General features: G+C 42.6%; 1 protein-coding gene across 1 annotated transcript in view; it reads right to left on the reverse strand.

The window, feature by feature from the left end:
- The window catches only part of MTR (5-methyltetrahydrofolate-homocysteine methyltransferase), a 110,343-nt gene that overhangs the window by 61,806 nt on the left and 32,619 nt on the right, over positions 1–15,918 (reverse strand). The window contains exons 12-14 of the mRNA XM_032313764.1: positions 15,382–15,461; positions 12,026–12,138; positions 2,278–2,418 (exon numbers count right to left, since the gene is read on the reverse strand). Coding sequence (XP_032169655.1) covers positions 2,278–2,418; positions 12,026–12,138; positions 15,382–15,461 — 334 coding nt within the window. The remainder of the gene's footprint in view (positions 1–2,277; positions 2,419–12,025; positions 12,139–15,381; positions 15,462–15,918) is intronic.

Here is a 15,918-nt window from a genome sequence, read left to right on the forward strand (position 1 = left end):
TTTAAAGCCCAGAACACTTGGAGTGATTCCAGTCCTACAAGGGACCCCACACAGGAACCCGGGATTTGAAAATCAAAGATCACAGATGAACACCGGGATGAAATCACTGAGCTCTGTCCACTGGCTTCTTCGTCAGTTTACATCTTCCACTGCCTACACCTCAAACAGGATTCTGGTATCCCAGATCTGACTCTGGGATTAACGTTTGGCCTCACAGTATCGGGAATAACCCTCCGGCCTATTCAAATCCAATCTTCCCCTTCAAGAATCAAGTTCCTGACCAGATAAAATAAAATTTTACTCTTAGGAAAAGACATAATATTTAATAAAAGAATATAAGTACAACAAAGGACAAAGTTGAAATGCACAGATGAGAACAGGTTCATTTTAAATAGTCTCCATGCATTCACGCCTCTGCTCCAGGGAGGGTAGAAATAAGGGTTTCGAAGCAGGACTAGAGTCAAGCACAGAAATGAAACACGGCAGCCGATCTAAGCTCCGCTGCTTAAGTCACTCAATAAATACATATTTAGTGACAACTACCTCAAGCCCCACGCTAGACTTGGGGGCAATGACAGAGCAGGGGGCTCCCTGGCTTCCCTGAGCTTTATAAAGGTAAACAATTGAACAAATAATGGCCTAAAGTGTGGGAGACAGGAGGGCAGGAGAGGAGCACAGGTGCCATGAAAGCCTGCTTCAGGGGCACCAGACCCCACCTGTGGCACAGGGAGGGCGGGCCAGGAGAATTCTCTGAAAGGCTCTGCTCTTCCTCAGGCCACATCTCCAAAGGTGAGAGCACAATGGGACCAGGGGTCCATCAATTCTACCCTTTCCTACTGCGCTGGTCACAACAGGTTTGCAAGGAAAGGGATCAAGTACCAGTGCCAATCCCAGGCCAATGTTTTAAAGCTCTGGGTGAGTCTTGTGTCCCAGCTCTGCTGGTGAAACGGTGTTAGTCACAACTTTTTATGCTCGACTCCAGCTCTTCATAATTTGGTCTCTAAGAAATTTTGGTAGGAGGTTCAATCCAGGAAAGATAAGGAAAAAAAATTACTGGAGCAATCAGAAGAGTAATTAATAATGTCTTAAGTTACACACAGTTGTTCATAGTGGAGGCACTTTCATCTGCAGGGTTCCGGAGTCAGGCAGAGCAAGAATGACTGCTCCCACTTCGGGCTGGAGAAAGGAAACTCCGGTCAACAGTCAGTTGACCATAGGATACGTCCGACTCCCGGCAGAGCCCCTTTCCCACCACTCGGCTGATGAACAGCTTCTACCCCTCTGATTCTGACAGACTTGGAACAAGTCATTTGGCTTCTTCGCATCTTAAATTCTCAAAGTATTTACTCTCAGGGGAGTGATGAGGCTTTTCACTGAGAAGTTTTCAAGACACAAATGAAAGATGGGTTAATGCACTGCTTATCACGGGACATCTAACTTAAGCATTTGCTGAAGGCCTAATGAAACACAGACAGCCCCATCTCTCAAAGCACTAGGAAGTTTCTTTAAAAAAGAACTTCACAGGGGTGCTTGGGTGGCTCAGTGGGTTAAGCCTCTGCCTTGCACTCAGGTCATGATCCTGGGGTCCTGGGATCGAGCCCTGCATCAGGCTCTCTACCCAGCAAAGAGCCTGCTTCCCCCTCTCTCTGCCTCCCTTTCTGCCTACTTGTGATCTCTCTCTGTATCAAATAAATAAATAAAATCTTAAAAAAAAAAAAACACTTCACAAATCACTTCTCATCACAAATTCAATAGTAAAGAAATGAAGTAAAAATTTTAAGGATTTTAGAATCCACCCAAAAATTTTTTTTAAAAATTGGACATACAAGTTAACTTTCATCTTTTAAAGAATAAATGTAAAAGCTAACACATACTATTTACATTTAATCTAATTTTATAGTTCTGTTAACTCTGATAAACCCCAGAAGGTTTCTTCCTCCCACAATAAGGAAGAACTGCCTGAGGGTCCCTGTGCCTGGAATGGAGCTAACATCCTGGTAGCAATGGGCAAGTGTATCCTTCAGACGTGGGAAACAGGATCTTAGTCCATCCAGACATCAGAGGAAACTCCATCCAGAAACCTTGGAAACAGCTGAGCTGAGGTCACAGCTCTGGTTTACACTGAAAGGCTGCCATCAGGGAACAAAGTGACAAACAGAAACCACTGGGCTTTCACTGTGGGAAAACAGAACACCAGGGTGTGAGATGACAGATCCCTGGGGCAAGTGACAAAGTTAGAGTGACAGATGAGGGCACATAAATCTCATTTTGTACAACCTTGGCAATGTCGGGCTCGGAAGCAATGAAGTTGCAAAATCTGGTCATGGCACTCGAACCATCCAGCATGCCATCATCCATGTTGATATCCAACACCTGCGCTCCCATTTCCACCTGCACTTTGGCAATGGTCAGTGCTTCCTGAGGGAACACCAGATGAGGCACCATTAGGAGAAGGTGACTCAAGAGAAAGCTACCCAATTTATTCCCACCCACCCCCTCCTGCAGTCCTTTCAAGTAAGACTGGGTGAACCAGCCTCCTCGAGTCTGCGCCAACTCTCCTCCCATCCATCATCATAGTCTGACGACTGGCCTTCCTTGCACATCTCCTCCCTCATGTCAGTCAGGACTCAGAATCCACCAAGGCTCTGTCTTCCTGCCGTAAATAAAGAAGCTCAACTCCCCAGCCTGGCGTTCAAGGCCTTCTGTGACCGGTCCCTGTCGCCTCACCTAACTGAATGCCCCAATCCTCCCCTCCCGGTTCCCTTCACCAAGCCATGTGTGTTTCCACTTCAGGGCCACAGATCACGTCATCCCCGCTGCTTGGGATACAATCCCCTTCCCTTCTATACTGTTCAGGACCCAGCTCAAGCCCTAGCTCCTCCCAAAAAAGCCCTCAGAGAAACTATCCAAAATTTCTGTGACTCTTGTGTTTGCCAAGACATGCAAAGTGTGTTGTAGGCCATTGGTAAGAGTTATGTGAACTAGGAGGTAAATAAAATCCAGCAGGTTTTTATACTGGAAGGCTTTTCAAATCCATTAATACACTGTTTCACACTGTAAATATCCAAGAAGAGAATATGTAGCATTTCTCACTGGTGACCACTGAAGGAATAACCTTGTTGGCTCAGGGATCCAGAGAGCATACTTTGGGAGGGAAACACTGTTTATTCCACAACGCCCTGCTGCTTCTATAACTTCTGTAACAACTGTGATCATTACATCATCGTGGTTTATGAGAATATCATTTCCTCAGGATTTCATATCAGCTTATTCCTCAAAATAGAGTGTAAGTGTTTGGAACTCTGAAAGGTCTTAGGTTTCTCCTGATCTCCTCTGAACAAGACTAGGCAAAATATACATGTTCCATAATGCTTTCTAACTGATAAAACAGGGTTCATTTTAGGTCTGCACTGTATGTTCTGTCATGTAATAAAATAAATAAGGGAGGGAGGAGTCAAGTTGGCAGAGAAGTAGCAGGCTGAGACGACATCAGGTAGCGGGAGATCAGCTAGATAGCTTATCTAACCATTGCAAACACCTACAAATCCAACGGGAACTCGAAGAGAAGAAGAGCAACAATTCTAGAAACAGAAAATCGATCACTCACTTTCTGAAAGGCAGGACCTGTGGAGAAGTGAATCCAAAGCAACAGGAAGATAGACCACGGGGGGAGGGGCCGGCTCCCGACAAGCAGCAGAGCAACAGAGCACAAAATCAGGACTTTTAAAAGTCTGCTCCACTGAGGGACATCGCTTCAGAGGCTAAACCGGGGGGAAGCCCAGGCGGGGTCAGTGTAACCCCAGGTCCCGCGGGGTCACAGAAGAACTGGGGGGTGTCTGAGTGTTGCAGAGCTCGTAGGTATTGGAGCGGGGAAGCCGGCTACATCAACAAAGCTGAGGAGTGAGCTCTCAGCTCGGGGTTACCTTGAACCAGGCACAGGCTGGGTGAGCTCAGAGCGGGGCCAGAGGCCAGGAAGACTGAGTGAGTGACTGAACACTTTTCTCCAAGCGCGCGGCTGAAGGCCAGGGAGACCGAAGTAACAGAGCACTTTTCTCCAAGCGCGACCAGAGGCCAAGGAGGCAGAAGCGACCAAGCGCTTTTCTACAAGCCCGAGTGATTGAGCGCTTTTCTCCAAGCGCGTCCAGAGGCCAGGGAGACGGGAGCGATTGGGCACTTTTCTGTGAGGGCGCACTGAGGCGCAGGACCCCGAACTCGGCTCCTCTGGGCCAGAGATTGGGAGGCCGCTATTATTATTCCCGTCCTCCGGAGCGCTACAAAAGTGCTCAGGGAACAAAAGCTCCTGAAAGCGAACCGGAGCGGATTACTTAGCCTGGCCCCTGGTAAGGGCGGGGCAATTCCACCTCCGGTAAAGACACTTGAGAATCACTACAACAGGCGCCTCCCCCAGAAGATCAACAAGAAACCCAGTTAAGATCAACTTCACTCACCAAGGAGAACAGCTGAATTCCAGAGGAGGAGAAAGCAAATCTTATCTGGACAAAATGACAAGGCGGAAAAACTCACCACAAAAAAAAGAGTAAGAGGCAGTACCAAAGGCTGGACACCTAATCAATACGGACATTGGTAAAAAGACAGATCTAGAGTTCAGAATGATGATTCTCAAGGTTCTAGCCAGGCTCGAAAAAGGCACGGAAGATAGTGAAAGCCTCTTGGGAGATATAAAAGCCCTTTCTGAAAAAATAAAAGAACTAAAATCTAACCAAGTTGAAATCAAAAAAGCTATTAATGAGGTGCAATAAAAAAATGGAGGCTCTCACTACTAGGATAAATGAAGCAGAAGAAAGAATTAGAGATATAGAACACCAAATGACAGAGAATAAAGTAGCTGAGCAAAAAAGGGAAAACAGCTACTGGACCATGAGGGGAGAATTCGAGAGATAAGTGACACCATAAGAAGACACAACATTAGAATAATTGGGATTCCAGAAGAAGAAGAAAGAGAGAGGGGAGCAGAAGGTAAATTGGACAGAATTACTGTAGAGAATTTCCCTAATATGGCAAAGGGAACAAACATCAAAATCCAGGATTTGCAAAGAACGCCCCTCAAAATCAATAAAAATAGGTCCACACCCCGTCACCTGATAGTAAAATTTACAAGTCTTAGCGACAAAGAGAAAATCCTGAAAGCCGTCCGGGAAAAAAGTCTGTAACATACAAGGGTAAAAACATTAGGTTGGCAGCGGACTTATCCACAGAGACCTGGCAGGCCAGAAAGAACTGGCATGATATATTCATGATACATTCTTGATATATTCATAAACAAGAAAAACATGCAGCCAAGAATACTATATCCAGCTAGGTTATCATTGAAAATAGAAGAAGAGATAAAAAGCTTCCAGGACAAACAAAAACTGAAAGAATTTGCAAACACCAAACCAGCTTTACAGAAAATATTGAAAGGGGTCCTCTAAGCAAAGAGAGACCCTAAAAGTAGTAGATCAGAAAGAAACAGACACAATATACAGTAACAGTCACCTTACAGGCAAAACAATGGCACTAAATTCATACCTCTCAATAGTTATCCTGAATGTTAATGGGCTAAATGCCCCAATCAAAAGACAGAGGGTATCAGAATGGATAAAAAAAACAAAACCTATCAATATGCTGCCAAAAGAAACTCATTTTAGACCTGAAGATACCTCCATATTTAAAGTGAGGGGGTGGAAAACAATGTACCATGCTAATAAACATCAGAGGAAAGCTGGGGTGGCAATCCTTATATCAGATCAATTAGATTTTAAGCCAAAGACTATAATTAAGAGATGAGGAAGGACAAGGGTCTGTCCAACAAGAAGACCTAACAATTTTAAATATCTATGCCCCTAACATGGGAGCAGCCTACTATATAAACCAATTAATAACAAAATCAAAGAAATACATTGACAATAATAAAATAATAATAGGGGACTTTAACACTCCCCTCACTGAAATGGACAGATCATCTAAACAAAAGATCACCAAGGAAATAAAGGCCTTAAATGACACACTAGACCAGATGGAAATCACAGATATATTCAGAACATTCCATCCCAAAATGACAGAATACACATTCTTCTCTAGTGCACATGAAACATTCTCCAAAATAGACCACATCCTGGGTCATAAATCAGGTCTCAACCGGTATCAAAAGATTGGGATCATTCCCTGCGTATTTTCAGACCACAGTGCTCTGAAGCTAGAACTCAATCACAAGAGGAAATTTGGAAAGAAACCAAATACATGGAGACTAAACAGCATCCTTCTAAAAAATGAATGGGTCAACCAGGAAATTGAAGAAGAATTGAAAAAATTCATGGAAACAAATGATAATGAAAACACAACGGTTCAAAATCTGTGGGACACAACAAAGGCAGTCCTGAGAGGAAAATATATAGCGGTACAAGCCTTTCTCAAGAAACAAGAAAGGTCTCAGGTAAAGATCAGAGCAGAAATCAATGAAATAGAAACCAAAAAAACAATAGAACAAATCAACAAAACTAGGAGCTGGTTCTTTGAAAGAATTAATAAGATTGACAAACCCCTGGCCAGACTTATCAAAAAGAAAAAAGAAAGGACCCAAATAAATAAAATCATGAATGAAAGAGGAGAGATCGCAACTAACACCAAAGAAATACAAACAATTATAAGAACATACTATGAGCAACTCTATGCCAACAAATTCGACAATCTGGAAGAAATGGATACATTTCTAGAGACATATAAACTACCACAACTAAACCAGGAAGAACCAGAAAACCTGAACAGACCCATAACCAGCAAGAAGATTGAAACAGTCATCAAAAATCTCCAAACAAACAAAAGTCCAGGGCTAGACAGCGTCCCGGGGGAATTCTACCAAACATTTAAAGAAGAACTAATTCCTATTCTCCTGAAACTGTTCCAAAAAATAGAAATGGAAGGAAAACTTCCAAACTCATTTGATGAGGCCAGCATCACCTTGATCCCAAAACCAGACGAGGATCCCATCAAAAAAGAGAACTACAGACCAATATCCTTGATGAACACAGATGCGAAAATTCTCACCAAAATACTGGCCAATAGGATCCAACAGTACATTAAAAGGATTATTCACCACGACCAAGTGGGATATATCCCAGGGCTGCAAGGCTGGTTCAACATCTGCAAATCAGTCAATGTGATGTAATACATTAATAAAAGAAAGAACAAGAACCATATGATACTCTCAATAGTTGCTGAAAAAGCATTTGAAAAAGTGCAGCATCCCTTCCTGATCAAAACTCTTCAGGGACGCCTGGGTGGCTCAGTTGGTTAAGCAGCTGCCTTCGGCTCAGGTCATGATCCCAGCGTCCTGGGATCGAGTCCCACATCAGGCTCCTTGCTCGGCAGGGAGCCTGCTTCTCTCTCTGCCTCTGCCTGCCATTCTGTCTGCCTGTGCTCGCTCACTCTCCCTCTCTCTCTCTGATAAATAAATAAAATCTTAAAAAAAAAAAAAAAACAACTCTTCAAAGTGTAGGGATAGAGGGCACATACCTCAATATTATCAAAGCCATCTATGAAAAACCCACTGTAAATATCATTCTCAATGGAGAAAAACGAAAGCTTTTCCGCTAAGGTCAGGAACACGGCACAGGTGTCTGTTATCACCGCTGCTATTCAACATAGTACTAGAAGTCCTAGTCTCAGCAATCAGACAACAAAAGGAAATTAAAGGCATCCAAATCGGCAAAGAAGAAGTCAAACTATTACTCTTTGCAGATGATATGCTACTGTATGTGGAAAACCCAAAAGGCTCCAGTCCAAAACTGCTAGAACTTGTACAGGAATTCAGTAAAGTGTCAGGATATAAAGTCAATGCAGAGAAATCAGTTGCATGTCTTTACACTAACAACAAGACAAAAGAAAGAGATAAAGGAGTCAATCCCATTTACAATTGCACCCAAAACCATAAGATACCAAGGAATAAACCTAACCAAAGAGGCAAAGAATCTATACTCAGAAAACGGTAAAGTACTCATGAAAGAAATTGAGTAAGATACAAAGAAATGGAAAAAATGTTCCATGCTCATGGACTGGAAGAACAAATATTGTGAAAATGTCTATTCTATCTAAATCTACACATTTAATGCAATCCCTATCAAAATCCCATCCTTTTTTTTTTTTCAAAGAAATAGAAGAAATAATCCTAAAATTTATTTGGAACCAGAAAAGACCTCGAATAGCCAACGGAATATTGAAAAAGAAAGCCAAAGTTGGTGGCATCACAATTCCGGACTTCAAGCTCTATTACAAAGCTGTCATCATCAAGACAGTATGGTACTGGCAAAAAACAGATCAATGGAACAGAATAGAGAGCCCAGAAATAGACCCTCAACTCTATGGTCAACTAATCTTTGACAAAGCAAGAAGGAATGTCCAATGGAAAAAAGACAGCCTCTTCAACAACTGGTGCTGGGAAAATTGGACAGCCACATGAAAAAAAATGAAATTGGACTATTTCCTTACACTACACATGAAAATAGACTCAAAATGGATAAAGGATCTCAATGTGAGAAAGGAATCCATCAAAATCCTCGAGGAGAACACAGGCAGTAACCTCTTTGACCTCACAACTTCTTCCTAGGAACATCGCCAAAGACAAGACAAGCACGGGCAAAAATGAACTATTGGGATTTCATCAAGATCAAAAGCTTTTGCACAGCAAAGGAAACAGTTAACAAAACCAAAAGACAACTGACAGAATGGGAGAAGATATTTGCAAACGACATATCAGATAAAGGGCTAGTATTGAAAATCTATAAAGAGCTTAGCAAACTCAACACCCAAAGAACAAATAATCCAATCAAGAAACGGGCAGAGGACATGAACAGACATTTCTGCAAAGAAGACATCTAGACGGCCAACAGACACATGAAAAAAATGCTCCACATCACTCGGCACCAGGGAAATACAAATCAAAACCACAATGAGATACCACCTCACACCATTCAGAATGGCTAAAATTAACAAGTCAGGAAATGACAGATGTTGGCGAGGATGCGGAGAGAAGGGAACCCTCCTATACTGTTAGTGGGAATGCAAGCTGGTGCAAGCACTTTGGAAAACAGTGTGGAGGTTCCTCAAAAAACTGAAAACAGAGCTACCCTATGAAACAGCGATTGCACTACTGGGTACATATCCTAAAGATACAAATGTGGTGCTTCGAAGGGGCAAGTGCACCCGAATGCTTATGGCAGCAATGTCCATAATAGCCAAACTATGGAAAGAACCTAGATGTCCATCAACAGATGAATGGATAAAGAGGTGGTATATATATATATATATATATATATATATATATATATATATATATATATATATACACACAATGTAATACTATGCAACCATCAAAAGAAATGAAATCTTGCCATTTGCAACGACGTGGATGGAACTAGAGGGTATCATGCTTAGCGAACTAAGTCAATCGGAGAAAGACAGCTATCATATGATCTCCCTGATATGAGGAAGTGGAGATGCAATGTGGGGGGATTGAGGGGTAGGAAAAGAAAAAATGTGGGGTAGGAAAAGAAAAAATGAAAGAAGATGGGATCGGGAAGGAGACAAACCATGAAAGAATCAATCTCAAAAAACAGACTGAGGGTTGCTGGGGGGAGTGGGGGATGGGAGAGGGTGGTGGGGATATGGACATTGGGGAGGGCAGGTGCTATGATGACTGCTGTGAAATGTGTAACCCTGGCGATTCACAGACCTGTACCCCTGGGGATAAAAATACATATGTTTATTTAAAAATAAATAAATAAATAAATCTCAATAAATAAATAAACAAACAAATAAATAAGGATAAAAATAACTTCTAAGGTTGTCTTTTTTTCTTTAGCTTAAGAAGATCACATCAAAATTTTAAGCAACTGTCGTGACAGAGCAGGCCTATCCCTTTGGCATATGCCATAAGGAAGACCATTTGTAATGACCAAAAGTTACATGAGAAAAGGGAGCACAATAAAATTCAGCACATCAAAAAATGTTTTTCAGTAGCAGCAATGTGTTAAGTACTCTAAAGAATTGAGAACATGTGGCCCAGTCCCTGTTCCTGAAGGGCTTGTGTCTGGCTGGGGGCCTATGACGTAGTCACAAACAGTCCGCAGCACTGTGGTGGGAGTCAACTGCGAGATGGCCTACACAGCAGGGGAGGGCTGTTGTCTGTGGCCTGAGATGGAGGAAGCCACCCCCTGGAGGACAGACTGGAGAAAGCAGAGCAGAGACAGCCAACAACCTGATGAGACCAGAGACGGAAAGAGCTGGAAAGCAGAGATGCCAATACCCCACCTTTCTGTTCCAGAAAAGTCACCAAGTAAAAGCTTGGAGGTCCAACCTTCTCAAATGGGCAGGCTAAAATGCTCATCATTTGTACAAGATGAGCAAAAATCAGCCCTGGAGCTTCTTTCAAGGCCAGTGCTCCTTTGGTTAAACCACAAAGCCCTGAGGGATCACTCTCTCAAGGAAAACTAGAATCCAGTGAGTCGCCCTAGCAGTCCCCTGCCAGATCCCACTGTCGCCTCCTCCTGTGTCTTCTAGGCAGAGACAGTGTAGATGCTGGGTCTATCATTCACTTGCTCTGAAACAACAGGTGAGTAGTTCACCTTTCCCCAGAGGCACATGGGTAAAACAGGGTTGGAACAGGTCTGTGAGGATTCGGTGAGTAATGACATGATGTGCCTTGCACCATGACTGTCACATAGTAAGACCTTACTAAAGGCTACATATTATTACTCCCATCCGTGCTCATCTTCCTAAAATGCCCTCTGTCCACAGTATCAAATCTATCAAATCTGACAGCCCAAAAGGAAACCACAGAATGATCATAGGAAAACACAAATAGAAACACGGCCAACTGAAGAATGTTACGGAACTACAAATGGTCACGGGGATTTCGGAGGAGAGCAAATATGAAGAAAAAAAGAAGGCATGGCTGCAGAAGCAAGCTTTCTGGAATGTTCGGTAACAGATCAGCATGGGAGGGCAGTCTGGTGTCTAAGTGGAGTGAAATGAATAGTGGTCTGAAGAGTTTGGATTTTCTCCAATCTGCACAAAATGTGATCCTGGGGAAGCTTCTCATCTGGGGGAAGGCTGCGACAGGAGCACGTGGGGGCAGCAAGCAGCAGCAGCAATGTAGGGCAGAGGATGGGCAGGACCCGTCAGGAACCAGCAAAGTAGCTAAGCAAGCCTTGCCAGAGTGCCACAGAGGGGCGCCACCAAGGGCTACCGTGAAGGGGTAACTAATAAGCCCGTGAAGGATGATAAATGGGTCCTTTCTTTGTGATTAAAATTCAGTCTGCTTTGATACTGGTTTCTGGAAAATCTATTTCCTAAAGCCTGCGAAAACTCCAAGTGACAGTTGATGAGAAAATAAATCATCATGAAAGCCCAGACTAAATCCCTCCAATGTTTAACATCCTGTTTTAATAAGGGAAAAAGAAAATCTACCCGGCTGTATAGGTTGGGCTCTTTGGGGATCAGTTTGCTGACCCACAGAGTGACCAAGCTGAGAAATGACTAACCCATCCTGCAGACTCTCCAAGGCGGGAGCCTATTCGTTCTTTTCCGTGGGCTTGTTTACTTTAGTCTAGGGCTAGGACCATCAAGACCACCACCCTAGTCAGCTGTTGGATATGGTCATGAGGAAGTGACCAGGAATGCTCTTGGCTTCCTCTTTCCCTGAAAGGATTTGTGAGAAGCCAACATGAAGAGTATACTCAAATTCTTAACCTTATTTCACAGTTATAAAAATAGCCAGAACCTGGATCCCTCCCACCTCACCCCACTTCAGATCCCAGAGGCAGTTCTTTTTGACAAATATTAACATTAGCTTCGGTCTTCCTTAGTCACAGCCTCCCACCGCCCAGCCTGCTGCAGACACACATGACCGCTCTCCTCATGGTCCGCAGAAGCTCTGCTAATAAAACTCTCAAAGGCAGAGCTGTCTCAATTACACGCTGTCTAGCCAAAAACATGGCAGATGCCTCAAGGGTCTTAATGAGATGCTCACTTCATAGTTTCCTGCCATGATGAGTTTAGCAAACTTCCTGGATCCTGCCACGTTACAGCGCTCTCCAATGTTAACAAAGTTGGTGTACGGTCCGATCCTGAAGGGCTCTAGACCTTAAAAGGAGAAGTATTTTGAAAATTTTTTGAAAATTCATATGATGACATGAGACAGAAAACAAATGTTTTCATTGAGAAAGAAGTTTCCGCGGCGCAGCCCATGGGGCTAGACAGGATCTCTGATGTGCAATTAGGTCTGTGGCCTTTCCCCCAGGAATATTTAAACACAACAAAGGCTACATGGATAGCCAGAACTCCCAAAAGAAGTATTTTAGGAGTTTAGATGTAAAATTTTTCCAAAGAACTGCTTCATACCAGCTCTGAGAAACAAGGAAACATTATCGTCATACCGCTATTTCACCAAGAGTGGGGGCCGAAGCCATGAAGTTAGAATCGGCAGGATTGCTCCACAGCTATCCACTCCGACATCGGTCTGAAGGCGGATGGAGCAAGCTTTCCTAATCCCCCCAGCAGTGAGCGGAGGGGTTTACCTTATGTCTTTGATCCAGAGGCCAAGAACCGACAACCAGCAAGGATGAATGGGATCACAAGGAAAGACCCAGGTTGGACCAGGGAGAGAGTTGCCGCGCTCACCCCCCATTCATGAGCTGACGCTGGGAAAAGCGGGGCTCTCTGTACCTCTCTCCCCTGTTACAGGCCAACAGAGGGGCAAATACCAACTTTATAATTATGAACACATTTGGGGACGTAAAAAGCAAGATGCAGCGTCAAGCATCACTACAGCCCTTAACTGTCTTTGTCTACTCGCTCTATACAAACAGTGGAGCAAGGGGTCTTCCTGGGTGGTTACAGGTCGGGTGGAGGGACAGCCAGCCGCAGGTTCAAAGCCCCATCCAGCTGTCTCAGTTCCCAGTTCCCAGCCCAGGGACACTTCTTTCATAGCCTCTGCTCATAAAAAAAGAGAGACTTAAAAAGGACGGTTTTTTGCACTTGTTTCATACATTTCATAGCAGTATTATAAAAAGGAGACTAGAGATCGCTGGATAAGCATAAAATTAGCACCAGCCAAAAGAAAATGGCTCTTGTGTCCTTTGTCAAAGCACTGGTTGAGAAAGAACAAAGTATCAGGGAGAGGAAAATAACGAATATGAGATGAATAATCACAGAAGTATTCCAGACTGTTTAAGGGATGGGGGCAGCTATGCTGTCCCAGTTTTGTCCTGTGGTTTCTTCCCACTGGTAGTGACCCTCCACATGAGCCTCAGGATGTCTCCCAGTCCTTAGTCAGATCCAGGGCTCTCAGAGCAGGCAAACAGGGTACTGTTTGTACTGTAGCCCAAATGCTGCCGTGGTCCTGCGTCACCGCCCTATGAGCACCACACACGGAGTGCTTCTCATCAGTTATGCATGTGAAGTATCTGACATAAAAAATACCTTTTTCTTTAAGTTTGCAATCCATGAAATAGTATGTGTGATGTCATTCTTTTAAAATCTGAATGAACGTGATTTTTTAAAGAATTTTATTTATTTATTTGACAGAGAGAGAGATCACAAGTAGGCAGAGAGGCAGGCAGAGAGAGGACAGGAAGCAGGCTCCCCGCTGAGCAGAGAGCCCGATGTGGGGCTCGATCCCAGAACCCTGGGATCAGGACCTGAACCAAAGGCAGACACTTAACTGACTGAACCACCCAGGTACTCCGTGAAGGTGATTTTTAAGCAATTTAGAAATAGCACATGAAATTCAAATCAGAAGAAGAGGATTCTTTTACTCTTACATCTAAATTCGTTTAAAAAATCATATCTAGGGGCACCTGGGATCAGTGGAGAGCCTGCTTCTCCCTCTGCCCCTCCCCCTGCTTGTGCTCTCTCAAATAAATAAAATCTTAATAAAAAAATAAATTAAATAATAATCACATCTAAGTGGTTCTCTTGTTTCAACTTACTATTTAAATGGCTAGCACTTGGCTGAAGCAAACAATAATTTTAAGATCTGAGGATATAGTAAACTATCATAACATACCTCTCTCTGTTTTCTGGAGAATAAAAAGAAAACACGGAAGACTGAAGAGGGTTTTTAACCCAACTTCACACTCACTGGGATGAATTCAATGAAACTATGTTCTGAGAAAGTAGGTGTGTTCCTTTTGCTGTCCCTTGTATTTTATTTCAATTTTCTTCGAGGAACGTTAAGGAACAAATATTTCAATTCAGAGAGATGCTAAATTCAAAATTATTAGGGTGCATAATTTCCCATGTACAGTTAAGAATCTGTTTATATACAAACATATATTTTACTGTTTTTCTTAGGGATACTACCTAAGAATACACCATTGAAGTATTATGGTGAAAACATAACATTTAAAGTTAATCTTATTCTATTTGTTTGTACTTGGTTAAGACCTGAATGCGACAAACGCGTAAAGCACGGTCTTCTGTTGGAATCTGAATTCCTTCATTGATATGTGAAAGGTTTTCCAATTTTACTGTCACTGACATCTGAGCATGTTGTTTTATAAATGACAAGATTCCAGGGTGGGAATTGAGTGGTTTCATTTTTTTCCTTTTAATTTTTGCTTTTCTTAAGTTATGTCGATTAAAAAAAACTCCAGTATTGTGGAGTAAACTTAGTATCTTGAAACATGTTTGGGTAAGGTCAGACATGATTTCTAAATGCTGTTTTTACTTGTATTTTACTTTTGGTATGGCCAAATATTTAGCTTATTTTTCATAGTTCCTGATACTGTCAGAAATATCAAAATAAATCTGTTCCCTAAAAATAAAAAAGTTGGCATGATAAACTCTTTTATTAATGTTCCTTATTTGAACATCAAAACTTATCCTCAAAAAGGGAGGGTGCCCACCTTATGGGACTGCTGAGCAGCACCAAACAGAATTTTCAATACACAACCCTTTTTGGTGACTCTGGGATCGTGACAATAAAGCTGCTGAAACTACCACAATTTTCTATGAAGAGGCTGCTATCATGACACACCATAGGCCCTGACAGTTTAGAATTTTCAATAACTAATAGCAAGTCTGACAATTAAAATACTTAGCCCATGGCTGAGAGTTTGTTTTCAAAGCCGTGCCTCACAGAGCCAGGGCCGCGTTCAAAACCTATGCAAGGGCCCCACCTTGGGCAAACCACCTGTGCCTTCTGCCTATTTCCCACCCCTGCTCTTCACCAGAATTCATTTAAATGCAAGAAAAAATATGTACGCTTCTTCGACCTAAAAAACAAGTTGCTTGGCACACGCATCACTACCAGTTAGAATAAACATGTGAAATTAACCCACAAATGGTTTCTGAAATGATAAAAATCATGTCTTTACCACTTACCAGATAGTAACATATGCTCTTCAAAAACAGTGGCAGGTGGAACTCTAGGCTTACAGTTCTTCACAGCTTTAGCAATCTCCCTGAGTTAAAAGAGAAAACACTAAATCCATTAATTCAGAATAAAATAAATTTAATTAAACTAATTCCCAGCTATGAAATTAAGTCTATTTAACATAATTATGCACATAATTATATACCTAATTCCAAATGTGCAGCAACAGTTACGCCTTTTAGTTTTCTCAGCAATGCAGAAAATGAATGTGTCAACTTTAACTTTTCTGTATTTTCCCAGTCTGCTGTGGACTGACTGCACCAGTTTCTGCCCTCAGGGATGGAAACCGAGATGTGCTATGGTTTATGCAAATGCAAATGGCAAATCTCATTTCTTTCCCAAGCCCACAGAAGCCCTCTACTCCATGAAATATGTGCCTGCTTCTTAGTGGTTTAAAAGAAAAAAAGGCTTCATCTTTGAGAATGAGGGATGTACAGGAGGAGAAGCCAGGAATGGAGGCCTGTGTTTTAGGTCAGTTTTCCCCA

This window comes from Mustela erminea, chromosome 14 (assembly GCF_009829155.1).
Source record: "Mustela erminea isolate mMusErm1 chromosome 14, mMusErm1.Pri, whole genome shotgun sequence".
Classification (NCBI taxonomy): domain Eukaryota; kingdom Metazoa; phylum Chordata; class Mammalia; order Carnivora; family Mustelidae; genus Mustela; species Mustela erminea.